This window comes from Onychostruthus taczanowskii, unplaced genomic scaffold (genome assembly GCF_017590055.1).
Source record: "Onychostruthus taczanowskii isolate IOZ18803 unplaced genomic scaffold, ASM1759005v1 scaffold18, whole genome shotgun sequence".
Lineage (NCBI taxonomy): Eukaryota > Metazoa > Chordata > Aves > Passeriformes > Passeridae > Onychostruthus > Onychostruthus taczanowskii.
The window spans coordinates 12,094,165-12,121,973 of record NW_024499017.1 but is presented as its reverse complement, the minus strand read 5'-3'; the positions used below and the strand labels follow the sequence as shown (position 1 = coordinate 12,121,973).

At 58.7% G+C, this 27,809-nt stretch overlaps 1 protein-coding gene across 4 annotated transcripts; it reads left to right on the top strand.

Annotated features, from left to right (window-relative positions):
* Positions 1 to 2,838: 2,838 nt before the first annotated feature.
* KIAA0513 (KIAA0513 ortholog) lies at positions 2,839 to 27,371 on the top strand. 4 transcript variants are annotated; one of them, XM_041400956.1, is made up of 13 exons: positions 2,839 to 3,548; positions 17,148 to 17,622; positions 18,284 to 18,383; positions 18,822 to 18,895; positions 19,010 to 19,080; positions 19,581 to 19,788; positions 20,202 to 20,242; positions 20,712 to 20,790; positions 21,250 to 21,327; positions 22,822 to 22,851; positions 25,169 to 25,249; positions 25,509 to 25,603; positions 25,716 to 27,371. In XM_041400956.1, the coding sequence occupies exons 2-13, from the start codon at positions 17,291 to 17,293 to the stop codon at positions 25,763 to 25,765; spliced, it is 1,239 nt and encodes a 412-aa protein (XP_041256890.1). In that variant the 5' UTR covers positions 2,839 to 3,548; positions 17,148 to 17,290; the 3' UTR covers positions 25,766 to 27,371. The 4 variants fall into 4 exon arrangements, with proteins under 4 accessions (XP_041256890.1, XP_041256892.1, XP_041256893.1 ...); XM_041400959.1 differs by lacking the exon at positions 2,839 to 3,548 and adding an exon at positions 11,709 to 11,836; XM_041400957.1 differs by lacking the exon at positions 2,839 to 3,548 and adding an exon at positions 12,919 to 13,047.
* The last annotated feature ends 438 nt before the right edge of the window (positions 27,372 to 27,809 follow it).

Below are 27,809 nucleotides of genomic sequence, written 5' to 3'. Positions count from 1 at the left end.
GGCTACAAAGCCCTGCGGAGCGGGGCTGGGACGCGCTGACCCGGCTCCGGGAATGCCACCGTGGGAGAGGGATCCCAGCGGTGCGGTGGTGGCTCTGCCCTGCAGGGCTGTGCTGCTCCCAGGGCAGAGCGGGATGAGACCCCCCAGTTATTCCGGCTGGAGCGTCCCCTGGGATGGATGGAGGGATGCATGGATGGATGGATGATGAATAGATGGAAGGATGGATGGATGGATGGAAGGATGGATGGATGGATGGAAGGATGGATGGATGGATGGAAGGATGGATGGATGATGGATGAGGGATGGATGATGGAGGGATGGATGGGGATGAGGGATGCATGGATGGATGGATGAGGGATGGATGGACAAAGGGAGGGATGGATGGATGGGTGGGTGAATGGGGGATGGATGGATGGAGGGAGGGAGGGACAGAGGGACAGATGGAGATGATGAATGGAGGATGGATGGATGGATGATGAATGGATGGACAAAGGGAGGGATGGACGGATGGATGGGTGGGTGAATGGGGGATGGATGGATGGATGGAGGGAGGGACAGAGGGACAGATGGATGGATGGATGGAGGAAAGGATGGATGGATGATGAATGGATGGATGGATGGGTGGGTGAATGGGGGATGGATGGATGGAGAGAGGGACAGATGGATGGATGGATGGAGGGATGGATGATGAATGGCTGTAGGATGGATGGATGGATGGGTGGGTGAATGGGGGATGGATGGAGGGAGGGAGGGACAGAGGGACGGATGGATGGATGGATGGATGGATGGAGGGATGGATGATGAATGGATGTAAGATGGATGGATGGATGGATGGATGGATGGATGGATGGATGGATGGATGGATGGATGGATGGATGGATGGATGGATGGATGGATGGATGGATGGATGGATGGATGGATGGATGGATGGATGGAGGCGCTGGGGCAGCACCACAAGCAGCCAGAGCAGGGTCCCCGCTGGGCTGGCAGCGGATTTAACACTTCCCTTTAAGCCTTTTGGGGTGGGATATCAGCTCCTCCCGCTGGGCACGGATTCCCTCCTTTCCCCAGCACTTCCCTGCCTGGCAGGGTTGTTTCCCATTGGAGAGGGCTCAGGGAGGCGAGGTGGAATTACAGCATTACAGACAAAGCCTTGATATAATCTTCCCTGCATGAAGAGCGTTGCAGGGGGAGCGTTCTGCGGGGCGGGCTGCAAATGAGGCACTCGGGGTGCAGGATGTACGGGGAATTGCTCCATCACCGCTCCTAATGGCTTCACCAACAAAATCCATATTCATAAATCAAGCCAGGAGCGGGAGCCGACCTCTGTTCAGTGGTGCAGCCAGGAATAAAGGCAGATTATGAATTGCAGGGAGCTGCTGCAGCTGCCACGGCTCGGCCTTGGCATTAAAGGGAGCCCAAGGAGAGAAGATACAATCAAAGCTGTCTGGCGGCAGCTGAAGGATTAGCTGAGTCAACCAGCAAAGAGCTGAGCTCATTTATCGGGCTATTTTCAGGACCCTGGATGGAATTTTACCCTCAATTAGCGAGCTCACACTTGGACAGAGGGGAATCATCCAAAACGGGCTTTTTCCATGTGTTGGCTCTTTGGGTTGGGCAGTGCAGGGAGTGCTGGAGCTCAGCGAGGTGAGCTGGTGAGGGCTGGGGAGTGGAGCCAGGGGGAGAGGGAGAAATGGATGGACCTGTTCCCTTTGGCCAAGGGAATTGTGGTGCAGGGAGTGTCACAAATGTGTTGGCAGAAGGACCTGCTGGTCTTTCACCACCACACAGGGCTGTCAGCAGCACTGGGTCACGACAGCTCTGGCTTTTTCTGTCCCCCCCTGCCAGGCACAGGGATTGATGATCCCTGCCAGGATTCATCATTTTCCAACCTGAAAATTACCAATGACCCCTAAACTGTCATTGGAAAATCCAGCACAAATTCTGGCTCTGCCCCTTTGCAGCTGAGCTTTGGGTTATCACAGAATCCTGGAATGGTTTGGATTGGGAGGGACCTCAAACCTCATCCCATTCCACCCCAGCCATGGCAGGGGCACCTTCCAGTGTCCCAGGGTGCTCCAAGCCCTGTCCTGGGGACACTTCCAGGGATGGAGCAGCCACAGCCAGGACCTGCCCACCCTCCCAGGGAACAATTCCCCATTCCCAATATCCCATCCAGCCCTGCCCTCTGGCAGTGGGAGCCATTCCCAGTGTCCTGTCCCTCCATCCCTGGTCCAAGCCCCTCTCCAGCTCTCCTGGAGCCCCTTCAGGCCCTGGAAAGGCTCTAACTCCTCCCTGCAGCTTTCTCTGTGAGCCAGGCCGGGCTGATCCTGCAGCTTGGAGCAGAGCTGCCTCAGTTTCCCCGAGTCCATCCCTTCCCTGGTGAGTGTGGCAGACAGGGAAGGGGCTCTGCAGGGCTGGCTGCTCTCCAGCCCCAGGCGGGTGCAGGCAGCAGCTCCCTGTGACGGAGGGGCCAAAAATAGAACCTTTCCCGGGAGAGGAGAGGAATTACACTTTTCCTGACACCCTGCAATAGCCTTGAGGCTGCCAACGTGCTGATAAGCAGTTGTTTGCCTGTGCTCTGGAGCAAACGTGGTTTATCTCTTCCTTGTTCCAGCCCTGCAGGAAAAACCCAGCGGTTTCGCTGCCGTGGGACACCCCCAGGTCTGTATCTGATTATTTCTCTCTTGCAGCAGCAGCAGCACCTGGAGATTGGACTGGAATTCCCAACCCTGGCAGGGCTCGGGGCCCTGCCGTGCTCTTGGATGGAAAGCCAGAAGCAGGAGGTGCAGGGGAAGGTTTTAGGGGGGATGAGCTGAGGGGTTCTGATTCCTGAATTTGAGGTGTTTTGGAGGCTGGGGAAGTCAGGGATGTGAGTGCCCATCCGGGCTGCTCCCTCCGGGGCTTTTCCGGGAGGAGGAAACGTTCCCAGCCGCCTGCACAAACAAGAGGCCCCGAGGAGGAAACTCATCAGGCTGGGGAAAATCCTGACCTCCTCCTGCCGGGCTCAGGGCCCCAAGAGAGGATTAAATCCCAGAGAAAACTGGGCTTCCCCCCTCCCTCTGCTGTCCTGCCCCCAAACTCCTGTTCTGGGTGAGGCGATGCCGCTGCGCCGTGGTGATGCTACTTCAGTGTGCAGAGCTTGGTGGGCAGGAGAAAACCTCGCTGAGACCCTTCACAAAACACTGATGTTCCATGTGAAGCTGGTTTTAGGTGCTTTTTTAGCCAGCAACTCCTGGGGGTGATGCCTCACTTCGGTGGTCTCAGCCTCTTGCAGCAGCAGCCCTGCCCAGGTGCAGCCGAGCTTTTCCCTCCACAAAACTCCTCAAATCCCTTCCTTTGGTCGGTACAAGCAGAGGCTTTTCCCAGCTCCGGCCCATCTCCAGGAAGCAGGATGACATTAAATCCGAAACAAATTAGGCTGTGCGTTCGAGCGAGGCCGCTCGGATGCGTTTTCCCTCCCTAACGATGGAGGCAGCGGGAATTGCAGCACCATTAACTCCTCCTTTTGCCTCCTGCGAGTTGTCAGCGCCTCTCCCCCGTGCCTGGTAAGTGCCTCATCCGCCGGCTCCGATGCTCTGCTGCATCCCTGGAATCTTCTGTGCACCCCCAGTGCTGAAAGATCTCCCCCAGCATCCTGGGAATGCTGCAGGGATCCCAGGGAGCTCCGGAAGGGCCACTCCGAGCCCGGCATCCCGCAGCGTTTCCTCCTGGTTTGGAACCTTTTGGGGTTTGTGGTGCAGGCTGAGGGGATGGGGCAGCTGCCAGGCTCCAAAGCTTTTCCAGCCTGGAGGAAAATCAGCCCTGCTGCCGATTCTTGGAATGGGAAACTGCTGCTCAGAGGACAATAAAGGTTATTGAATGTCAGGGAGAAGTAAAGCTGCATTTTCACCATTTTTTTCCCCGTTTTCTCCCCCTGTCTGTGCTGTTTGGGAGCAGCTCCTCAGGGCATCCCAGCACTTCTGGATTTGGGCGATTCCTGGGCTTACTCCTCGAGCATTTTGGGTGCCAGCCACAGGTCAGGGGTCTCCAGGCCCAGCCCGGCTCAAGGACAGATTAAACCCGTTCATTCCTCGGGCAGACCCAGCCCCACCGGGGCTGAACCGGGTCTGGGCTCCTCTCTGGGCTGCGGGATGCATCCATCCAGGTGTCCCCATCCATCCAGGTGTCCCCAGGCTCAGGCTGTGTGTGACAGCCCCGGAGGCGGTGACAGCAGCCCTGCTGGCCCCTGCCACACCCGTGCCGTGCCCGGTGGCTCCGGCAGGAGCACCGACAGGTCTTTCCAGTCCCGCCGGGAGCTGCCAGCGGCGGGCGGCACCCGGGGACAGGGAAAGAGCAGCGGCCGCATCCCTGCCTCGCCCTGTTTGGCTTTCACTTTGTCACCCGGAGCTGGAATTAATCATTGCACAGCGGGACTGTCCCTGTCCTGTCCCTGTCCCTGTCCTGTCCCTGTCCTGCCACGGGGCAGCACCCAGGCTGCCGGAGCCTCCGGAAGGATCCAGGGGCAAGAGGTAAAGGGGATTTTGGGGTCCCCCCGGGGCAGGATGGGGCTGGAGGGGGGCTGGGTGTTGATCCCACCTGGCAAAGCTGCTGGGAGGGGTGGAATGGCAAAAGTCGGAAAATTTGCTGTAGTTTGGAAAGTTTTTGCGTTGTTTTGGGTGGTGAGGAGGGCGAGCCTGGGGGTGGGTGACCAGAATGTGGCTGCCATGAGATCCCAAATTGTGGAATGTCTGCTGCTGCCCCTCGGGGGCTCATCCACGGCCCTGTGTGACACATCCATCCCCTGGATTGTCCCTGCACTGCCTGGCTCCTGCTCTGACAGATGGCTGCAGTGGCAATCGCTGCCTCCAGAGATGAATTTGTGAATTCCTGGTCGGGCTCTTGTGGTGGAGCTTTACACACACAGAGACCCAGGAGTCACTGCTGGGGCTGGGAGGGAAATTACAGCACACAAGGCACTTCCAGAGAGCCCGGGGGCCTGGCCAGGGAAGCAGCTTGGGAGAGTGAAATCAGAGAATCATGGAATGGTTTGGGTTAGAAGTGACCTCAAAGAGCATCTTGTCCCACCCCACAGCTCAAAACCAGCCTGGTTTGGGTAGATTTGGTGTGTGTTGAAAAAGAGTAACTTAGGGGGTGACTGGCACTGGCATTCCATCCCATCCCATCCCATCTGACCCCTCTGGAAGGAGCACACCCCACCACAGAGAGCTGCAGGACCCTGAGCTGGAGTTGCCTTCCCTGCCTGGGGTTAATTCAGTCGCTCTCATTATTCTCGGTTATTTGCTCATGAATTTGGAAGATCTTTGTGCAAAGCTGTTAGGGATGGGATTCCCTGGGGAGGGAGTGGTTCCCTGCCTGGAGGTGCAGTTCTTCTGTCCTCCCTGGCCCTGGCCCTGTCCCTTGCTGCTGAGCAGGATGGTCAATGCTGAATCCCCTGGCACTGCAGAGGGGATGGGTGAGGTGGATGCAATCTTTGTCAGGATTTGGGAAAAAAAAGCAGGAAAAGGGCATTGATCCCCCACTGATCCTTAATATCCACATGCCTGGCCCTGTTCCCATGACTTTCCCTGTGGTGCCGTGGCCACCAGGGTGTCCTGAGTGTCCTGTCCTTGTGTCTGGGTGCTCTGGGGGCTGCAGGGCTCCCACCAGCTCCTCCCCACGTGTGAGGACCGTGCTTTTCCCGGGAAAGGGGCTGCAGCTGCAGGTGATGCCCATCCCTGGCTCGTGGCTGGCTGAGCCAGAGCAGGAGAGGGGACGTGGGACACGAGGGCTGTGCTGGAGGCGTCCCAGCACCACGGGTGTCACCAGCAGCTCCTCTGGGGGGGCTGTGGGGTGCTCAGAGCTGGAGCTGTGTTGCCATTCCCTGTGGATCCCGCTGTTTTCCCCGAGCCCAGGTGGATCCAGCATCCTGCTGCTGCCTCGGGAGCCGCCGTGTGTGCTGCCAGCACGCCAGCGCTGTGACACTGTGACAGCAGAGCCAGAGCTGTCACCTTCACCCTCCCCACTGCCTGGGAGGGGTGGGAGGGAGGAAACCCTTCCTTCTCCACACTCCAGGGGCTGCTTTGGCACGGGTTGGATCCCTCTGCAGGCAGCCTTGGTGGGGCAGATCCCTGAGGATGCTCCTGTCCTGAGCTGGATGGATCCAAACAAGATCCAGGCTTATCTGGAGGGGAAGCAGAGGGAAAGGAGCTCCATTCCCACTGCTCCAGCCTGTGCCAGCCTCTCCACTGGTGTCTCCCTTTCCTTTTGGGAAAGACAAAACAGATTTCCCTCTCTGTGTCATGCCTTTCCTGCAGATTCCAGGCAGACTGAGGGTGATGGTAGCACTTTCCTCCTCCTGGCTGAGCTGCTCTGCCCCACGGGTGGTGGCAGATGTTCATGCTGGGACACACAGGCAGGGTTTTCTCCTCCCTGAAGGAGTCAGGAGGAGTGAGGCTGTGACAGCCTGGGGCAAACCCACAGGTTTGTGCCCTGCTGATGTGGGATCCACCTGTGGGATGGCCTCGGGGAGGGCAGAGCATTCCCCGAGCTGCGGTGGGGAATGTGGCTCTGGCACCTTCTGTGGGAATATCACCAAACCAAGGTGGCATGGGGCTGGTTTCCTAACCTGGATCCCAGCTGGGATTTGTGGGGATTTTGTGGTTTTAGGTGTTTTTTTAGCCAGCAGCTCCTGGGGGTGATGTCTCACTTGTGGGGAAGATGGAGGTCAGAGCAGGGTTTATCTCCTTCAGCTCTTCCCTTGTGCTGGGATAAGGTGGAGCAATCTCTGTTTTAAACCACGAGAAGCCAGCAGAGGAGAACTCCTGGCTGTGTCACGCTGGCACAGGGGGAGGTTTTCGTGCCCATGTGGCACACAGGGGCTGTGCCAGTGGGATGTGGAGCTGGGAGTGCAGGAGCTGCCCTGTCCCCAAACACCTCCACACATGAGAAGGAAGCTCTGGTGACTTCTGCATCAGATCTTCAACCAGGACTGAGCAAAGACCAGGATTTTCCCAACTCTTGAGCAAACAGGGGTGTTCAGTATGGGAGGGTCCAACCTAATGCCATAAACAAGATTGGATTAGGAGGGATTTGCAGAGGGTCAGTCTGGAAGAGCGGCTTATTCAGGTTTTCAGCAGCTGTGTCACAACCATCCGTGGTGTGGCAACATTCAGTTGCGTTGTGCTGCTGCTGGGTGCTGGGTTTGAGGGCCCAGGGAGCAGCCAGGAGCTCCTGGGCTGGGAGAGAGCTCAGATCAGCACCAGGAACCGGCACCTTCCTCGTCTTGGGAGGCTGAGCCAAATCTCTGAGCCCGTGAGATGGTGGAGGGTGAGGTTTTTTTGGGGCTTGGGTGGTTTTCTACTGGGGGTCTTTTGAATGCAAATTAATTCATCCTGGTGCAAGTGGCTGGCTGGTGTTGAAGACTCTTGTTGTCCCTGTCCCTCTCCAGAGCTCTGGCTCTGGTGGCACAGCCCTGCCCAGAGGAGCTGCCCCTCTTTGGGCACGGGGTCAGCCTGGCCTGGGGTGTTACAGGGCCTGGGCTTTGGGGTTTTTAGCAGAGCTTTGGGGTTTTCAGCAGAGTTTTGGGGTTTTTAGCAGGGCTTTGGGGTTTTTAGCAGAGCTTTGGGGTTTTTAGCAGGGCTTTGGTGTTTTTAGCAGAGCTTTGGGGTTTTTAGCAGAGCTTTGGGGTTTTTAGCAGGGCTTTGGGGTTTTTAGCAGGGCTTTGGGGTTTTCAGCAGAGCTTTGGGGTGTTTAGCAGGGCTTTGGGGTTTTCAGCAGAGCTTTGGGGTTTTTAGCAGAGCTTTGGGGTTTTCAGCAGAGCTTTGGGGTTTTCAGCAGAGCTGTTATCTCAGTCCTCACAGCAGCATTTGACATCCCAGTGGGAAGTGGAGTGGCAGCTCTGACACCTCTGTGGTGACCAGGGACAGGACCTGAGTGACACGGAGCTGTGCCAGGGCAGGTTTAGGTGGATATCAGGAAAGGTTCTTCCCCCAGAGGGTGCTGGCACTGCCCAGGCTCCCCAGGGAATGGGCACAGCCCCAGGGCTGCCAGAACTCCAGGAGGGTTTGGACCTCCAGGCACAGGGTGGGGCTGTTGGGGTGTCTGGGCAGGGCCCCACAGGGACTGGATGATCCCTGTGGGTCATTTCCAGGCCAGGACATTCTGTGACTCTGGGATCCCTCTGCCACCAAAGCCCTGGCTCCTTCCTGGACCTGCCAGCTCCTCCCCTGGCCCTTGTGCCTGATCCTGCTGCTCAGGGGGCTGAGGCAAAAAATTACCCAATGCTCCAGTAACTTCCACAAAATGTGCTTCCCCTGAGCTCATGGGGGTGTCACCCTGTCCCTGATGGGGACATCACCCCATGCCTGATAGGGGTGTCACCCTGATGGGGATGTCACCCTGTCCCTGCTGGGGGTGTCCCCCTGTGCTCAGCACCCACCCTGCTCCCTGCCTCCCCCCTGCTGCTGGGCACCCACGCTGGCAGATGTGAGCGTGGCTGTGCCAGGATGGGATGACAAAGGGAAAATAGGGCACTCGTGGTGTGTGACAGCCACAGCCACCCCCGGAGCCTTTGTGTGCAGAACGGGAACACGGGGAGGGACACCCATGTCTGTGCTGTGCTGTGCCAGCGCTGCAGCTGCAGCCCCACTGCCAGGGGGGCCCTGAGCACCCCTGGAATGTGCCCAGGGGGAGCAGGGCGGTGTGGAGGTGCCAGGGGGGCTCTGGGCACCCCTGGAATGTGCCCAGGGGGAGCAGGGCGGTGTGGAGGTGCCAGGGGGGCTCTGGGCACCCCTGGAATGTGCCCAGGGGGAGCAGGGCGGTGTGGAGGTGCCAGGGGGGCTCTGGGCACCCCTGGAATGTGCCCAGGGGGAGCAGGGCGGTGTGGAGGTGCCAGGGGGGCTCTGGGCACCCCTGGAATGTGCCCAGGGGGAGCAGGGCGGTGTGGAGGTGCCAGGGGGGCTCTGGGCACCCCTGGAATGTGCCCAGGGGGAGCAGGGCGGTGTGGAGGTGCCAGGGGGGCGGTGGGAGATGGTTCTGGGCTGGGGATGGAGCTGGGAGAGGGGGCACTCTCCCACTCTCCCAGGAGGGTGTTTTTGGCGGCACCACCATGGAGAGATTTCCACTTGGGAAGGCTTGGATGTCTCCTGAGGGTGCTGGGGGGGAATAACCTGATCTAAGCCTGGGTTCTGCTCCTCAGCAGCTTCCAGCCGTGGCAGGCAGGGGATGGATGCTCTCCATGCTCTCCCCTCTCCCTGGGGCCTCTCCTCTCCTTGCTAAGGTGAAGAATTCCCAGGCAGGACTGTGAGCTGAGGTGGAGGAGGCCCAAAACTTCACAGAACCATGGAATTTTAGGTTTGGCTTGGAAGGGACCTTAAAGTTCACCCAATTCCATTCCCTGCCATGGGCAGGAGCACCTCCCACTACCCCAGGCTGCTCCAAGCCCTGTCCAGCCTGGCCTGGGCCATCTCCAGCTGCCAGGGACGTGTGTACTCCCAGGATTTCCACCTCATGCTCCAAACCCAGGGTCAAGAGCAGAGCAAACAGATAAAACCAACCAAACAGAGAGCAGGCACCCACGTGGAAACCCAACCAACAAGAACTGGCCAGGGGGAGGCACCGACCCCCTCCCCACGGTGTCGTGTCAGAGCTGGGGGGCTGGGGGGTGTTTTTTCCATGTCACTCACAATTTCCGAAGTCTGCCTTAATTATAATAATCACCCTGGGCAGACAGTCAATTAGGGATGCTCCTGGGTTTGTGCTGAGCTCCAGGGCTGTGTCACAGGCGAGCTGTTCCCTCCGTGGGCCGATGATGACGGGTGTGTGGGGATGGAGGGGACAAGGAGCAGTTTCACTAATTGCCATCCTTTGAGCTCTCCTGGCCAGCGTGCTCCGTGGCAGGAGTGACTCACCCATCTCCCTCACTCCTGCTGCCTCCAGAGCACTGAAAACCACACAGCTGAGGCTTTGGATTCTTTTCCAGGGGTGCCCTGGAGCAGCAGAGCTCAGCTTTGGCCAGGCTGTGCCAGGGATGCTGCATTTCCCACCCCAGAAGTGTTTCCCTGGCATCACACAATTCCTGCTCCAGAGTGGGAGGATGTGGCTCTGACTGCTTTTTGCTTTTCCTGGGGATCAGAGTGGGACTGCAGGTCCTGCAGGGCGTGCTGGGGCAGCAGCTCCTGTCTCCCTGTCCTTGGGGGATGCTCTGGGGCAGAGAAAAGGGCTCTGCTCAGGGCTGGGGGGATGCTGGGGTGGGGAGGACATGCAGGAACAGGAATCCCGTGCTGATATGGGAGTTTCCAGCCTCCTGTTCAGATATGGGAGTTTCCATCCTCTTCCCCAAATCCTCAAGGAGACCCCTCTGGTTAATGCAGGCAGTGCCAGGGTGCTTTTGGGAGGGCTGAGGGCACAGGCTGGCAAGGGCAGGGCTGGGGGCCTTGGTGGCCTCCTCTCCAAGCTCGTTTGTTTCTCTTTGTGTCAGAGACTCCCCTTTGTGGACAGCACCCCAAAACTGCCCGGCCCAGGACGCCCCTCCCAGGGGGCTCATCCTTGCCCTGCTCCCCATCTCTTGCCATGAAACCCCTGGAGTTTTCTCCTGGGGGCCAGGGGAGAAGCCAGGTGCCAGCACTGCCCTGTGAGTGGGCAGCAATTCCCCCGAGCTCTGCCCTTGTCCTGTGCTGCTCCCACCCAGCTCCTCCTCCCCAGCGGGCATTTCCCACCTCTCATCTCACCTGAAACTTTTTCCCCCAGAGTGGCTCACCTGGGGAGGAGCAGAGAGGATAATTCACAATCCCCAGGGGGCTGAAGGTGAGGAAAAGCGCTGAAGAATCCCCCTTCAATGGGGATCCTGCTTATTTTTGTTTAATGTTCCGGATGTCAGGGTGCAGAGGGGCTTGGACAAAGAGTTTTGGGCTGGAAAATCCTCCTTTTATGGGAACCCCACCCTATTCTGGTTAATATTTGGGGATGTCTGCATGTGCAGGTAGTTAGGCTGTTTTGGGCTGGAGAGATTTCTCTCTTTCATGGGGACCCCACCTTATTTTAGTCAATATTTGGGATATCTGCATGTGCCAGGACTTAGGCTGGTTTGGGTTAAGGAATTTGTCTTTGCTGTGAATGATGCCAAATTGTGCTGAATGTCCCAGATATCAGGGTGCACAGGGGCTTGGACAGGCTGCTGTGGGCTGGAGAATCCCCCTTTTCTGGGAACCCCACCTCATTCTAATATTTTGGATATCTGCATGTGGTGGGACTTAGCCTGGATAATTTGTCTTTGCTGTGAATGATGCCAAATTGTGCTGAATGTCCCAGATATCAGGGTGCACAGGGGCTTGGATGGGCTGTTTTGGGCTGGAAAATCCCCCTTTGATGGGGACCCCACCTTATTCCCTTGATATTTTGGCTATCTGCGCAGGGACTTAAGACGATTTGTTCCCCCTTTTGATGAGGACCCCGCACCATTTTGGTCGCTATTTTGGATACTTGCCTGTGCACCTACTCAGTCTGGAGAATCTGATGAATTACTTAATTTTCCTTAATATTTCTTAACACTGGGGGCACGGGGGCTGCTTTCGGGGGGAGCTGGGGATGGCTCACGGGGTGAAAGGCTGGCTGTGCGCCGCGGGAAGGGCTCGGGGGAGCCAGCCCGGCGTGGCCCGGTGACACCGGGAGCTTTTTCCGCGGCGCTGTGCGCGCAGCCGCGCGTGGGCACGGGCGGGGAGGGAGCGCAGCGGCCCCGTGTCGCCTCCACCGGCCCCGTGTCGCCTCCACCGCCCGTTCCCCGGCCTGCCGGCCACCCCCGGGCCGGATGCTGCGGAGGCAGCGGCGAGCCGAGGCGCTGCGAGGCTCCCGGCTGCAGGTAAAAGGCGAGGGAGGAGGGAGGATGAGGATGAGGATGAGGATGGCGCGGTAACCCCGCCTGGGGACAGCCCTGCGCTTGGCTGGGGGTTTAATCCGTGCGCTGTCCACGTATCCCGCCGGGAGGTGACACCCCGGTTTGTTTTTTTTTTTTAATTTATATTTTTTTTCAGCTGGTTTTGGGCTCAGCACAGCCGGGGGGATGCAGCCTTCCTCCTCGGAAAGGGTCCCCGCCTGCTCCAGGCTCCAGCAGCCCCAGGCTCCTTCTGCATCCCGGGGTGGGGGGGCTGGAAGCAGCATTTCCCGTGGGAATGGGGGGACTGAGGGTGGTCGGGGCAGGGAACCCCCCCCCCCCCTCCGCCCCCGCGTGTGCTTTTCGGGGGGCTCATTTCCAAAATACAGCCCGCCACGGCCCCCGGGAGGAATTTTTGCCAGGTGAAAATGGGAATTGCAGAAAAAGTAGCCCCGTTTTGGGGCTCCCTGGGGATGTGGCCGTGGCCGAGAGGGGTGTGGGAGCTGGGAAGTGTGAAAGGAGAAACCGCTGCTCGCACAAAAGCCCGGCTTACGCAGCTCAGGTCTGTTCAGGAGGCGTTTAATTCTCCTCGCCAGTCCAGGCGAATGGGGAGCTGCCATCTGGTGTCTGATGGCAGCGGGGGGAAAGGAAAAGGCTCTCCGGGAAGCAGGGCAAGCTGGGAGCTTCAGATTCCCGGGAAATGGCTCCGGTTTTAAGGGCTGGCTGATAGTTTTGTGAGCGCTCCGTGTGAGCTAAAGCCGGGCTCGGGAAGGGGCAGGATCCACCTTGGAAGGCAGCAGCGCCCCGGCACTGGGGCCGGCAGAGGAGGTGATGCTGGGGAATAGATCCCGTAAACCTACACACAACACATGCCAAAAATCCTCCCCGGGATGTCAGGGGCTGGCATCCCGGCTCAGCATGGGCTGGGAGCTGGCTCGGGCACGCACCGAGTGTGTGAGGTCTGTCTGTGCCCCACCTGTGCCAGCCCAGCTGGGCACCGCCCTCAGGACACCCCTGGCATCCAGGGAGTTATTTTAGGGAGTTGTAGAGCTGTGGGCAGGGCTGCCCAGGGCAGCTCCTGGATAAATCCGGGAGCGCTCCCGGCCGCTGGAGCAGAGCGGATCTGCGGCGGGGACGGGCGAGCCCAGCCAGGAGCAGTTTCGGCTCTCCAAAGCGCCAAGATGTGTTTAAACAACGAGGTTTGTGTGTTTAAATTCAGCGTGGGGTGCTTGGGAGGGGGGGTGAGCGCTGTACCTCCGGATTTAGGGCGCCTTTGGGGATCTGGCAGCCAGCGGGTCTGCGCGGAGCCGTGACCCTGCTGCCGGCGTGCTGTCCCCGCGGGAGGGACACGGGGAACAAGACTGACCAGTTCCCGGGAGGAAACACGCTGTTCCCTCACGGCACAGGGAGTTTTCCTTGGCAGGCACTCAGCCGTGCCCAGGGTGCCCCTGCAGAGCCCGGGGCAGAGCCGTGGGTGGCTGCGCGGTGTCCCCGGGCGGTGCCAGCACCAGGAGCAGGTGGCACTCCCGTGTCAGACCCGTGCCGGGGCAGCGCAAGCCCCCGGGCTGGATGGGACAAGGGAGGATTTCCAGGGAGGGCCGCAGCGTGGAGAAGTGCCAGCAGCGAGCAGCGGCGCTCTGCCAGCCCCTGAGCAGCGGTGACACCCTGTGCGTGTCCCAGAAATTCCTCCCGCCGTGTTCCTCTGCGTCGGGGCTGCCTCCTCTGCAGGGCAGCAGAGCTCTGACCCCTTTCCTGCAGGGTGGGAAGGATTTGTGCCCTGGCACAGCTGGCAGAGAGGTGTGTTGGGATCGCCTGTGCTGCAGCAGGGGCACAAACCCTGCCAGGGCCGGGGGCTGCCCACGTCAGCATCCCTCGCCCCCGCACAGCAGCGGGATGCAGGCAGCCCTTGGCACGGATGCAGGCAGCCCTTGGCATGGACACAGTGCCAGGGCTCTCTGCAGAGCCCTGGCTCTGTCCAAAGCAGCAGAGTTGTCCCCTCTGGGCTGCCAAGACGAGTCCTGCAGGAACATCAGTTGTGGCTTTTCCCCTTTCCCAGAGCTGAGTGTTCCCAGGGGCTCTCAGGGCTCCTGCACTCCGTGTCTGGGTGCCAGGTGCAGGGATGAGGCCACGAGGAGGCAGCCAGAGGTTTCTTTGCTTTAATTACAGTTTTTAGTCATCCCTGACAGCTCCAGGCTGGAGCACTGTCTCCGTGCAGGATGCAGTGTGTGGGTTGGAGCAGTGTCACCGTGTGGGATGTCACCCACGGCCAGAGCTGATAACAGGGATTATCTGTTTGTCACCCAGCTCAGGGGACAGCCTGGGAGCAGAGCATTGGGCTGGAGAGACAGGAGAGCTGGGACACAGCTTGGCCAAATCCTGCTCCCCACAGGGATTTCCATTGGATTGGATCCCACTTCCCAGGTGTGAATCGCTGAGGCCTGGCAGCAAACCTGACCTCAGCACCTGGAAAAAGCCCCGAGGGGAAACTCTGCAGGGCTTAGGGATGCTGGGAAATCCAGCGCTGGATTCAAGGGCAGCTAATGGATAAAAGCTGCTTGCACACATGAGCAGCTATAGGTGAATCATTCACATCTACCCCAGCATTTATTTTTAGTAAAAACAGGCTTTTTCCAAAGTTTCAGGGCACCATGGGTTTCCTGTGGCACTCCCATGTGTAGCTTCAGCACACTTGTCTGGTTGAGCTTCATGGTTAAAGTCAGCCCAGGAGCTGCTGAGTTTCAGGATGATGCTGAAGCTCATGATGTTGTATCAGGGCTCCCAAGCAGCCCAAAAGCCCCTTTTTATTGCAGAACCCTCATTTACTCTCAGACTTGACCCAGCCAGGCATGGGACCCCCCTGGGCAGTGCTGGGACGTGCAGCTGTGCTGAGTCCATGAGTGGAAGGTGCCAGCTGTGGGACCTGAGGCTCTCACTTGGTATTTTGGTTATTCCTTCCCTGGATTTGTCCTGCTGGAGCAATGAGGAGGTTGTGGAGTGGGGACAGGGCTGGTTTTGCAGCTGGTTTTGGGGTTGAAGCTCTTCTGAGCTCTGTTCTGAGAGCCTTTGGAGGAGCCAGGGCACCCCCAGGAGCTGCCAGCACCTGGGGACACCTTTGGTGGCCTTCACTCAAGGGCAGGGCTTTACCATGAGCTGGTCAGTGAGGGATTAAATCTTTTCCATCCCCCTGTGAGCCCCCCTGGGGCTCCTGAGCTGAACTCAAAGTCCTCCTTCCCACGTGCCAGGGCCTCACCACCCTCATGGGGAAGAATTCCTTCCCAATGTCCCACCTAACCCTGCCCTCTGGCAGTGGGAAGCCATTCCCTGTGTCCTGGCACGCCGTGCCTTCATCCAAAGTCCCTCTCCAGCTCTCCTGGAGCCCCTCTAGGTACTGCAAAGGGTAGATTACATCTTTTCCATCCCCCTGTGAGCAGGATACACTCCCTGGGGCTCCTGAGCTGAACTCCAAGTCCTCCTTCCCACGTGCCAGGGCCTCACCACCCTCATGGGGAACAATTCCTTCCCAATGTCCCACCTAACCCTGCCCTCTGGCGGTGGGAAGCCATTCCCTGTGTCCTGGCACCCCGTGCCTTCATCCAAAGTCCCTCTCCAGCTCTCCTGGAGCCCCTCTAGGTACTGCAAAGGGTTCTGAGCTCTCCCTGGAGCCTTCCCTCTCCATCAGTGCCAAAGGGACTTTGCAGCTGCTGTGGGAGCGGGAAGGGCAGAGGGATGGAGGGAGGGATGGATGGAGGGATGGATGGATGGAGGGATGGATAAAGAATGGATGGATGGATGGATAAAGGATGGATGGATGATGAAGGGATGGAAAAAGGATGGATGGATGGATGGATGGACAGATGGATGGATGGAGGTCCCTGCAGCTGGAGGGGTGATTGGGATGGCTCACACTGCCAGGGGCACGGAGCCAGGCTGCAGCTGGCTGGATCCCCGTGGGAACACTGCCAGTCCCTGCTGTGCTGCAGCCTTGGGCTGCTCCTCTCCCAGGAGCCAAACCCTGCACAGCTCCTGGAGCTCAGCAGTGTCCCTGCAGGTCCTGGGAGCAGCTGTAGGTGTGTGCCAGGGGCTCAGTGTCAGGGAGGCTGGGACAGAAGGCTGCCAGCCGAGGTGGCTGCATGGATTCTGCCACCCCGGGTGACTTTTTCTCTCTGTCCCTGCTGTCCCTGGGGGACAGTGTCCCAGCCACTCAAGGAGCTGTGTTCCTCTCGCTGTCCAGTGCCCCAAAGGATTCCTGGAGGAGAGGAGGAGGAGGGGGATGCTGCTGAAGAGTGGCTGCTCCTGCAGCCCAGGGGCTGTTTTCCCACTTTGCTGTGCTTGGTGAAACACGTCAGATTTGGTTTCAGCTGGATCTCCTGTTTGTCTGATGACCTGGACATTGGTCCTGTGGGGCATTTTGCCCTGGGGGTGGCTGCCTGTGTCCTGGGATCAGTCCCCTGCAAGGCAGCGGGGCTGTGTCAGTGTTGCTGTCGTGCTGCCCTGGGTTTGTCACCATTACCTGTCACCTGAGCTGCTGTCCCTGCTCCTGTCCCCGCTGTGCCCGGATGCTGCAGTGTGTGCTGGGTTGCAGACATTACAATTCACCCCCTCCTGGGGCAGAAACACCCCCACTGAGCACACCAGTGACTCTGTGACCCAGGGGCAGCCCTGTCTTTCCCTCTTTTGCTGCAGCACTGTCCGGGATGGGCACATGCCGGAGCATCCCAGTCCATCCCCACCCCTGTGCTCCCTGCACCTCCTTTGCCATCTGGGGTGCCAAACCCCCTCAATTGCAGTCCAGAGCTCTGCATCCTCATCCCATTCCAGTTCCTGTGGTGTCCAGCATCCCCTTTCTATTCCCAGCTAAGTGTGTTAAACTCCAGGATGCTCCACCCCGGAGATGATCCCATTTCCAAACGGGGTCAGACAGAGCTGTGGGCAGAGAGAGGCCAGGGACAGGAGGATGTCAGGGCTGCCCTGGAGAGCCACCAGTGCCCTGCCAGCTGCTGGCTCCTGCCAGCCCAGTTTTGCCCATCAGGCCACGAGATGTCACATCCCTAATCACAGCTCAGGCTCTGGTTGTCCCTTTTCTGGGCTGAAGGATGGAAAACCCTCTCAAGCAGTGCCGATGGCATGTGAGCATTCCATGGGATTGCTGATTCACGTGGCTGCTGGAGAGGAGCCAGCTCTGTCTGTCCCTGCATTGTGGACAGACATCCTGGGGACATCGTGGGGGGCCTTGCCCGAGCTCCATGGCGGTGGTTCCCTGGGGTCCTGTCCTCACTTTTGTCCTCCTCGTGTCTTTCAGATGTCCTGTGGTAGCCCGTGCCCCCCCAGGAGGTCCTGCCTGCCTTAGCCACCATCCTGCCAGCCATGGCCTCAACGCCCCAGTGAGGGACAAAAGGACGAGGAGCCAGTGTCCCCAACGCTGCCACGTCCCCAGGGAGAGCCATGGAGGCCCCTCTGGACGTGCCTGTAGGGAACCTCATTGACTTTGACAGCGAAACTCCTGCCTGTGACCCCCCAGAGCCCGCTCCTCCCGCCGTCCCCAGCGACAGCGGCCACCCGGGGGACACAGGGGACGTGGCCGCGGAGGAGAGCGATGCCACCGAGTCAGCAGACAGCGAGAATGACATGGGGGACTCTCCCCAGCACTGGGGTGGCTTCCGCCGCTCCTCCTCCAACGAGTCCTTGTCCTCCAGCCAGAGCACGGAGCCGGCGCGGGACGCGGCCGAGCGCCGGGAGTTCATGCGGAATTACGTGGAGAAGATCTTCACCGGGGGGTGAGTGAGCAGGGCCAGGGCATCCCACGGCATGGGGCTGGATCTGGCTGCTTTCCCACTCCGGGAGCAGCAGTTTGTCCTTCCCCTCCACGCTGCTGGTGCTGAGGGGGATGTGGCTTTTGCCTTGCGCTCCTCTCCTGGCCGCGTCTTCCACCTCCAGCTTCCCTCCCTTCTCTGTCCCCATCCCCATGCCAGCGGCTCACTGTCCCCATCTCCTCTCCCCACTGATGCTCATGGAAATGCCAGTGGCTCACACGTGCCCAGGGACCCTGTGGCAGCCCCTGGCTGTGCCCCCAGCCCTGCATCCCCCAGCTCTCCGGGACTCCGCGGCTCCGTGTCAGGCTGGATGCAGCAAACGGAGCGTGAGGAGCAGCAGCAGGGCTTGGTTTTGCTCTGGGGCTCCCTGCCTGTCCCTGGAGCTCAGTTTCTGCTCGCACTGTCCTTGGCTCTTCCCTTCTCCCTCTGCCTTTGGTTTCCCCCCTGCCAGGGAGGAAGAAAAGAGCAGCACAAGGCAAGGGATGACAAAACGGGTGCTCCTCTCCTCCTCCTCCTCTGCCTTCCTCCAGCAGCTGCACCAGGACGGTGATGCCAAGGGGGGGTGCAAGTCTCATCCTTGGCTTTAATAATGTTTTGGGTTTTTTTTAATTTTTCCCTGTTTCAGGGAGGATTTGGACCAAGAGGAGAAGGCCAGGTTTGGGGAGCTCTGCAGCAGCGAGAACGGGAAGGGCAGGGAGTGGTTTGCGAGATACGTGAGCGCCCAGGTAAGGGGAGTGCTGGGGAGGCAGCAGGGATCCTGCACGGGCTTTGGAACAGCCTCAGGCCACAGGGCTTTAGTTATATCCCAGAGAAGGATTTTTGGAAGGGAGAACTCAAGGAGAGTGAGGAACCACAGCAGAGGGAGATACAGGAGCGAATAAATGCATTTTGAGCAGTTAAATACACCCTTGGTGCAGCGTGGGAGAGAATTCACTCATTTTATTTAAAATTAAATCCCACCAGCACTCAGACACATCCTGTTCTCTAAAAAAAAAAAACCAAAAAATAAACCCAAACAGGCAGAACGCTGTCTCTGAGGGGAGTCCCATGAGTGCTGCTTCTGCCCATGCTGGGGGTCCTGGGGGGCTGAGGCTGTTCCTGCTGCTGTGCTGAGCCCAGGGCTCTGTCCCTGCACTGTCTCACCCCCTGCTCTGTCCCTGCAGCGCTGCAACTCCAAGTGTGTCTCAGAGCAGACCTTCTACCGCCTGATGCAGTCCTTCGCCCTCGTGCTCTTTGAGTAAGTCCTGGGGGCACTCTGGGGCTTTGTGGGAACCCCCAAAAGGCCCTGAGGGCAGAGCTGGGTTGGGGTCCCATCACAGGGTGTCCTTACTGAGTCCTCCCTCTGTGTCAGGTGTCACCAGATGGACGATTTTAGCCCTGCCAAGAACCTCATGACCATGTGTTTCACCTATTACTACATAGGTAAGGGAGCCTGCACCCCTGGGGAGGCTCTGCTGGTGCTGAGGGCAGGTGTGAAATGTGTCCTGTGCATGGGAAATGTGTTGGAGGGGTGCCCCAGGTGGAAAAGAGCCCGGAATCCATGCAAACTCCTGCTGGGGTGGTGATGCTGCTTTGCCCTCGCTTCCAGCCAGGAATGTTTGTATGTGACAACCCCCAGTGATCCCAGCCCTGGGTGGGATGGGAACACCCCAGCCCAGAAGCACCTTGGTTTATTGATTGGTGTGCAACGGCTGCTCCTCCACTGGGGCCTGGATTTTCTATCCAGAATGGGAGCAGGGAGGATAAAAATAAAAACCTACAGGAACTGGGGTGGGATAAAAATAAAAACCGTCAGGGAGCTGGGGTGGGATGTGGGGTGTTTCCATCTGCTGGTGGGGCATCGTGGAGCTGGGTGCAGGTCCCCAGCAGCTGGCAGCACTCAGGGCCGTGGGCCCACTGAGCTCCTGGCACATTTTCCCCAGGGAAACCTCAGGCCCTGCCCTTGGAGGCCAAGGAGAAGCCCACGGGCAGCATCGACTCGTACCTGAAGTCAGCGAACACCTGGCTGGCCGAGAAGAAGGACATTGCAGAGAGGCTGCTGAAAAACACCTCGGCCAAGACAGAGAACGTCAAGGGCTTCTTCGGGGGCCTGGAGACCAAACTGAAGGGTCCTGGCCCCAAAAAGAGCGAGTGGGTACCGCTCCCTTGGGGGGCTGGGCAGGCACCGTGTCCTGACCAAGGCAGGGGTGTGTGGGCACCACGGGGCTGCCACGGCCACGAGAGCCTGGTGCCATGCTTTAGCCACTGTCACCTCGTGGTCTGGGAGTCCTGCTTCCCTTGGCCATTGTCCTAATTCTTCCTGATTTGTCTCCAAACCGAGACAGCCATGGAGTTACGTGGTTCCAAGCTGGTGATCTTCTGCATCATCTCTCTGCCGGGTCTGAGGGGAGGGATGTCACCGTCTCTTTGTCACCTTTCTGGCCCTGGGGATGATGGTGGCATGGGATCAGGGGGTCTCTCAAATGAGGTTCCCTCTGCCAGGGGGCCGTGGGCTCTCGGGGGGACAGGATTTTTGGAGCTGACGTTGATTTCTTGTTCCACAGAGAAGGTGAAGACAAACCAAAGGAGAAGCTGAAGAAAACGGGTGAGTGCAGCCAGCATGGCTGAAATAGGAATGGCCAAGGCACCCCTGGGGAAGGAGGGAGGGTTGGAAATGCTGGAATTCCTTGGGGCTGGGTTTGAAATTCCAATCACAACTCTCATCCTGCGAGGATCTTGTCCTCAGTGCCACAGGCTGCTGAGGTTTGGGCACCCACTGCCTTGAGCTCTGGTGGTGCACCAGTGTCCCCCAGCACCCGTGTGTGCTCCCAGAGCAGCAGTCCAGTCCCCCCAGGATCCTCCTGGCACATCCCTGCCTCCATCAGGGCTGACTCCTGCCCTCCAAGGGCACTCAGAGCTCCTCCTTCTGTTTCTCTGGACGTGCAGAGGATGTGTTTGGTTTGCAATCCATCCCGCCTGCTCAGCCACCACACTGGGAGGGGGCACAAAATCCACACGTGGGTGGGAAGGTGGGAGTCCCCCCGGTGCTGCTGTGTGACTGTGTGTCCCCACAGTGTCCCTGCAGAGCCCAGAGGAGGAGAAGAAGGGGGAGAAGATCTACCTGTACATGCACCTCAAGCAGCAGCCGATCTGGTAAAGCCCCTGGGCGAGCTGGCTCCTGCCTGGGGAGGGGTTTGTCCTGCTGGCCACATGTCCCCAGATGTCACAAGTGCCCCTAACAGAGCTGGCCTTGGCTTTGGCACGTCCCTTGTGCTAATGAGAGTGTGTTTGCAGCCACCAAAGGGCTGGTCCAGAAATCTGCCAGGTTTGTTTGGCCCACCTTGACCCTTGGGAGGACCCAGGACAGGCTGGGTGATATTGTAGAATCCTGGAATGGTTTGGGTTGGAAAAGACCTTAAAACTCATCCCATCCCATCCCACCCCTGCCATGGCAGGGACACCTTCCACTGTCCCAGGCTGCTCCGAGCTCCATCCAACCTGGCCTTGGGCAGTTCCAGGGATCCAGGGGCAGCCACAGCTGCTCTGGGCACTCTGTGGTACCTAATTGTAAAATCCCAGTTGGCCATTCCCAACATCCCTCCCTCCCTGCAGGCACAACCTCCGCTTCTGGAACGCCGCCTTCTTCGACGCCGTGCACTGCGAGCGCAGGAAGAGATCCCCCACCACCAGGTAGGACATGTCCCTGTGGGAAAAGGAGACTCTGTGTCCCCTCCAGCCCCCCAGGGAGCTCCTCCCAACAGCCCTGAGCTCGTCCAGCCCTGGGGAAATGCTCTGCTTGCCATCCCCTCTGGAATCCTGCTGGGGTGTGCTGGTGGGATCTGCAGCCTGGCAGGGCTCTGGCAGCAGGAAGGGTTTCTTGCTCGTTGTGCAGCATTTTTGGGGGGACCAAACCCTAGAGATGTGCCCAGAAATCCCAGCCAGGGCTCATGCTGCTGGTGCTGAGTGTGCCAGCAGGTCTGGGAGGTGCTCGGTGCAGCCATCAGGGAGGTGGGGTGGATGGAGGGGATGCCCCAGCTGTCCCCAGGAGGGACAACCTGCAGCCAGCAAGGAGAGAAGCTGGGGATGGTGGCACTGCCAGCCCCCAAAATTGGGAAAAACCTGCCAGGGAAGGGGCTGCAGAAGTGGGTGAGACTCCCACCAAGCTAGTGCCCACCCCTTGCTGCGCCCCGGAGCTGTGTGGGGGCTCCAGCCGCTCCCTCCTCTCCTGGCAGCAGTTTCCCACTCCCAGCCGGCCCTTCCCGCTGTCCGTGCGGTGCCTGAGGCTCTGAGCTCTCCCTGGAGCCCCCGAGCCGCCCCTTTCCCCCTTTTTGGAGCACTGACAGCCCTTTGGAGCAGCCAGCCCCCTCTGCGTCCTCCCCAAACCCCGAGCTGAGCCGCAGCAGCCCTGGCTCTCACCGGGGATGCTGTGCCAGGCTCAGCTCTCGGATCAATCCCTGTTTTCCCCTTTATTGCTTTCCTTTTTTTCTCCCAAGCAAGCACGGGAAGAGCCTACAGAGCAGCAGTGTAACCACAACTGCGTTTGCTTTCATTAAGCCCCAAATTAGCAGCAGCAAATGCCTCACAAGGACAGACGCCACCGGCAGCTGCTCCCTGCTCCCAGTGCCTCTCCCAATTAATCTGATGGCTGAGCCTGCCTCGGCTGCAGGAACAAGCCTGGCTGACAAAGGAGCTTTGGGAGCTGCAGCCTGGAGAATCCTGAGCATCTCAGGGGGTTTGAGAGGTGGTGGTGACGCCCCTGAGTCCTCTGGAGAGGATGCAGGATCCTTACAGTGAGCTGGGATGCTGGGCTGAGGATTGGAATCCCTGCTGGGGTCGGGGCTGGGTTTGGAATTCCAGGTCGGTCCTTGGCCATGGCAGGTGCCCAGAAGCTCCTTGGGGATGGGGCTGAGGCCACCTCTGTGATGGGGTGACCAGGACATCTCTGGGGTGGCCAGGCTTTGTCCTTTGCCAGTCCTGGGCAGGATTTTCCTCCTCTGGGTGGGGAGGGCAGGGGAGGGGGTGGAAGGAACAGAACTAAACTCCTCTTTTTCTCTCTCTTTCCTCTCTCTCTGCCTCTAACAACCTCCTTCCCTGTCTTCCTCTCTCCGTTCCCCTCCATCCCTCTGTCTTGCATGACCTTTTCACGCGCCACTCTTGTGGGCCCCGTTTCTGCCGCCGCTCCAGAGGGAACACTGGGGAGGAAGAGGAGAAGAGGTGTGTCTGTCCCTGTCCTTCCTTAGTGCCGCAGGCTGATGCTCGCTTCAGGTCCAGATCCTGCCCTGGGGACGGGGGAGATGTGTTTTGGGGGGCTCTGCAAGGCCCTTCCTCCATGGAGGAGGAGCAGCTGCCAGAGGTTTGAGCAGGAGCAGCAGCCTCCCAAAGGGCCTGAGGGGTTTACACTGGCTCCTCTTTCATTCCTTTTCTCTTAAAAAGGAGCCTGAATGCTTTCAAGCTGTGATACTTCGCTGGGAACATCCCTCTGGGCAGGTTTTGGGCATGAACTGAGTCTCTTTGTGTAGAAAGCATCCCCCTCTCCTGTCCTTCCTGCTTGCTCCTGGCTTCTGCTGCCACTTAGAGGTGCTGGGGATCCTTTGCCAGCTGGAAAAGCTGGTCCTTTTCCATTTTTAATGCACTATTCTGCTGCCATCCTTTAACAAAATTAAAATTGCAAATGGTGGGGGGGCTGCATGTCACGATTGGGAGCGTGTCCTTGGGGCCACGAGCTGGGAACAGTCACTATTGTCTTGGAGTGTGGGATCTGGGGGCAAATCCCTCCAGGTGATGGCATCGACAAGAGGATGAGGGATTTTGGAAGCCTGGCAGTGAATTTTCTGTGTGGCTGAGGAATGTCCTGGCTGAGGGATGGTGTAAATATCACTGCTGGAGTTTTCTGTGTGGGGGGAAACGCTGCTGCTGCTGGAAGAGGAAGGGGTTGGTGGAGAGTTCTCAGCACTTCCAGGCACAGCAAGGATGCCCCAAAATACAACCCCACAGCCCAGGGGATTCCTCACCCCTGTGCCTGTCCTGCTGGTGAAGATCAAGTCTTTGAGTGGAGCCACATGTGGGTTTTCTCCCTTCCCAGGAATGTTACTCTCCAGTAATAAGCCAGAAACACGGCCAATTTTTTGGGGGGGGGCACTTTGATAATGTTTTTTCTCCCTTCTTCCTCCCTCCAAAACATAAAAATGCAGGGAAAAAAGAGTTACAAACATGCCTCTTCTGTGAGTGAGCCAGTGGGGTCTGTGAAGTTTTGCTTCCAGATTTCAAAGCCCTTAATTTGATTCTTGCCCTCTCTTTTCAGCCTCTACATTTGGCTGTGGGTTTTATTTGCTATCCTGAGCTTTATCTGAGAGAAATTACACCTTCTTTTCTTTAAAAAAAAATCCCCTGAAACACATTGTGTGCATTTCCAGAGCCCTACAAACAATGAGCTGGTGGCTGCAGGCTCAGCTCGGCAGCTTTGCACGTTCAGGTGGGGGTGATTGGGTGGGGACTGGCTCCCTTTGTGGGGTCAGCCTGGCTGAGCACCCATCCTCTCCCAGTTCCAGCCCCACTGGGGCTGAGCCAGCCTCACTGAATTTGGAGTGAGACCCCCTCTATCCCAGTTTCCCCCCAGCACAGCTCCCCCCTCCTGCTTGTTATTCTGGCCAGCTACAAGTGTCCCTTCTTCTCCTGGTGTTCTCCTCTTCCTTCTCCTCCATTTTTCTTCTGCCTATCCCTGTTTCTCCTGGCTTCTCCTCCTCTTATCCTTGGCTGTAACCTCACCTGGTTCTCGGGAAGGGGCTGGCTTCACCGTGGAGCTGTATTTTCCCTGGCATGCATGCACCGAGCCCTGCTGCCACCACCCCGAGTGACATCCCTGTGGCACAGGCTTTATTCCCGGGGTGGGGACTCTGCCCCTGCCTAGAGCTGGTTGCAAACACCCAGAGCTTAAACCCCCTCCATCCCTGAAGGCGATGCTGCAGCTGCAGGGAGCTGGAGTGGAGCTGGGCACCCTCAGGGCACCGCTGGCATTTTGGCCCACGGGGAGGGAGCTCCTGTCCTGTCCTTGGGGATCACCTTGCTCAGGATTTGGGGAGTTGGAGCCTTGCTGCAGATGAGGGACAGGTGCCTGGTGTCCCCCTGTCACCCTGCCAGGCTGGGGGGCTTCAGCAGAGCCCTGCTGGGACGGCCATCCCCTGCTTCCTCCTCATGCCCACGGTGGCACTGAAGGTGAGCTCTGTGCTGGAGGGATTGATGCTATTTTTAGCTCTTAATCAGGGCCTTTCCAGGCAAAGCCAAGGCTGAATGAGGTTTTTCCTGGAGCATCTCTTGCTTTGCTCCAGGGCAAGAGCTCTGCAGATGGATCCACGTTGTGAGCTCATCCAACACCCAGCGCCACACCCAGGGGCTCTCGGTGCCTTCCTGCCCTCCAAGGGGCTCTCGGTGCCTTCCTGCCCTCCAGCAACGTGGCCCAGGGTGGGAGGAAGCAGGCAGGGGGTCCTGAGGTGCCAGTGGTGGCAGAGTGGTGCCAGTGGCTTGTTCCTTGCAGGGAGAAGTGGTGCCACATGACGCAGGAGGAGCGCGACAACAGTCTGCGCTTCAACGAGAACATCACCTTCGGGCAGCTGGGGTGAGCAGGGCACGGGCACCACCCCCCTGGGGACACCTCCCAGCTGTTCCCCCACTGGGGACGTCCCTTATGGTGCAGAGGGTCTTTGATGCTTCTCCCTGGGATCTGCTCCTGCCCCTGCTGTTGAATGCCCAAAGGGATCGAGCTGAGCATCATCCCAGTGCCCGCTGCAAGGGGCTGGGGAGAGGGAGAGGAAGGTGGGGGCAAGAAGGGGCAGCCTGGCCATCCTCTCACCCAGAACCTCTCTGTCCTCCCTCAGCACCTTCATCCACAACATGCTGGCGTTTGGCCTCAACAAGAAGCTCTGCAGTGACTTCCTGAAGAAGCAGGCGACCATCGGCAACTTGGACGAAGGTAGGGGAGAGCCCGGGGGATGTGCAGCCCCTTTCTGGGATTCTGGGGGGATGGAGCGTGGATGGGATGGTTCAGCAGCCTCCCTGAGCCCTTCTCTCTCTCTCCTTCCCAGAGCAATACAAGCTGCTCAGTGACCACATCGAGCAGATGGCCACGGAGTAGCTGCCTGGACACAGCGGCCGGACAGGTGGGGAGGGGAGAGGAGCCCACCTCCGGGGCTACCTGACACTGCAGCTGGGCTGCCTACAAACCAAACCACACACACGAGCTGCAATAAAACCTGCATGATCGTCCATCAAACTCTAGAGCTGCCCCGGGGCAGCCTGTAGACATAGGAGCCAAACAGCCCCCGCCCTCGCCAGACCCTCCCGCCTCTGTTGTCGGAGTAGACAGCCCCAAAAGTGAATTTGGTTGGTTGAGAAGCAAAACAAAACACAAGGGGAAAGCAGAAAGAGCGTGGCTGTGCAGCCCCCAGGTGCTGTGGCTGCAGCCCCCCCATGCTGAGGTCTCTGGTGGTAAATCCCGAGGGATCCAAGGCTGCCTTTCCCTGCTGGACTCCCCCCGCTGATGCTGGAGCTGCACCAGAGATGCAGGAGGTGATGGCAGGGACCACAGCCAGAGCTGGAGCTGCATCCAGCCACCACTCAGTCAGGTTCTCTGGTGTCTCCAGGGGTGTCACCACTGCCTGGGGACATGGGCAGGGTGAGGCCTTGCTGGGGGCAGAGGTGGGGCTGGCAGAGCGCTGCTGCCCCCCTCCTTGGGAGCTGGAGGGAAATCCTTCCCTTGGGAAACCTTCACTGTGCTGCCTGTGTGGGTTTGCACCTCTGGGCAGAGGGACAGCAGTTTGCTCCATATCATTAGCCTGCATCAGTAGGAAAAAAGCCATGGCCTTGGGCAGGATTGCAGGCAGAGGCAGAGGAGCTCTGCTTGCCTTGGGAGGAGATGACAAAACCTCATCCCCCTCCCTGCTGCCCTGTCAGTGTCGGGATGCTGCTGGATTGTGACATTTCCCAAAGCCTCCTGGCGCCCTGTGGCAGTAGATTAATTCCCTCCTTCCCCGGGCTGCTCCTCTCTGCCCCCTCCTTGGCTCCAGCTGCTCATCCATCAAACCTGAAACTGCCCTGTCCAAAGGACATCTCCTCTTCTGCTCCAGGGGCAGCAGATCTGTTTTATCCCTTGGACTTTGCAGAGAGGCTGGGGACACAGGGACATCTCTGGGGACACTGCTGGGGACACAGGGACATCGCTGCTTCCCTCTGCAGAAATGCCCAGCCCTGCACAGCCAAGGGTCCAGCAGTCTCACCCCAAAAACCTCATCCTGAAACACGAGTCCAGGTTTCAATCAATCCCTTTTCCCTGTGCTGCCAGCTGTCTCCCATAGGAAATAGCATAAAAGGATATTTTTTTCCATGTAGCTCTTGGCTTCTGGTGTCATTTCCAAGCATCAAAGTGATGCTTTTACCTAAGCTGGGCTTCCCCTGCTGCTGGGGATGGGATCCGTGCTGGGTCTTGTAGGAAGGACAAGTCCAGCACCAGTTTTTCCTTGGCCATTCCCAGTCCTGGGCAGAGTCACTGGAGAAGGGTTTTTGTTGGGGTCAGGGGCTGATGTTGGTCCCTCATCCCAATAAACCCCTTCCTGCTGGATAAAATGTGCTGCACCATGAGCAGCTCAGCATCCTGGAGCATCCCATCCCCGTGGCCTTCCCTCTCTGTCTCCACTCAGGTCTTCCCCAAATCCTCCTTCATTTCTTTATTATTGTTATTTTTTTTTCCCTGTCCTGCCTGGGAATGCCAAGGGACAGTGTCCCTGTCCTGCTCATCAGGTGGTGGCTGATGAGCCAATTTAGTAATTTTCAGGTTAAAAAGCGGTGTCACCACACCCAGGAGGGTCATCAGTGCAGCTGGAAGCAGGCTTGGTTTAAACCCCTGCAGGTGGGCCGGGGCAGCTGTGAGGTGGGACTGCAGGAGGAGCCCCTGGAGAAGGTACTGGATGTCACAGGCACAGCCTGTCCCCTGTCCCCCTTCCCCGCCGGGTGTTAATTACACCACGCAGCAGCTTTAGGAAAGCTGACCCAGCTCTGGGGTGATTCCACCCATCCATTAAAGCCAGGGTCAGCCCAGTGGCTGCTGCAGCTCTGCTCCTTCAAGGCTGAGCACAGCGAGCAGCTCCCAGCCCCTCTCCCTCCCTCGGGACGGATCAAAGGAC

What these genes read in the sequence shown, in the direction of transcription:
- KIAA0513 (XM_041400956.1), top strand. Translation starts at nt 17,291, where the DNA reads ATGGAGGCCCCTCTGGACGTGCCTGTAGGGAACCTCATTGACTTTGAC. An exon ending in TTTCACCTATTACTACATAG is followed by an intron (nt 19,081 to 19,580) that starts GTAAGGGAGCCT and finishes CATTTTCCCCAG; the next exon opens with GGAAACCTCAGGCCCTGCCC. An exon ending in CATCGGCAACTTGGACGAAG is followed by an intron (nt 25,604 to 25,715) that starts GTAGGGGAGAGC and finishes TCTCCTTCCCAG; the next exon opens with AGCAATACAAGCTGCTCAGT.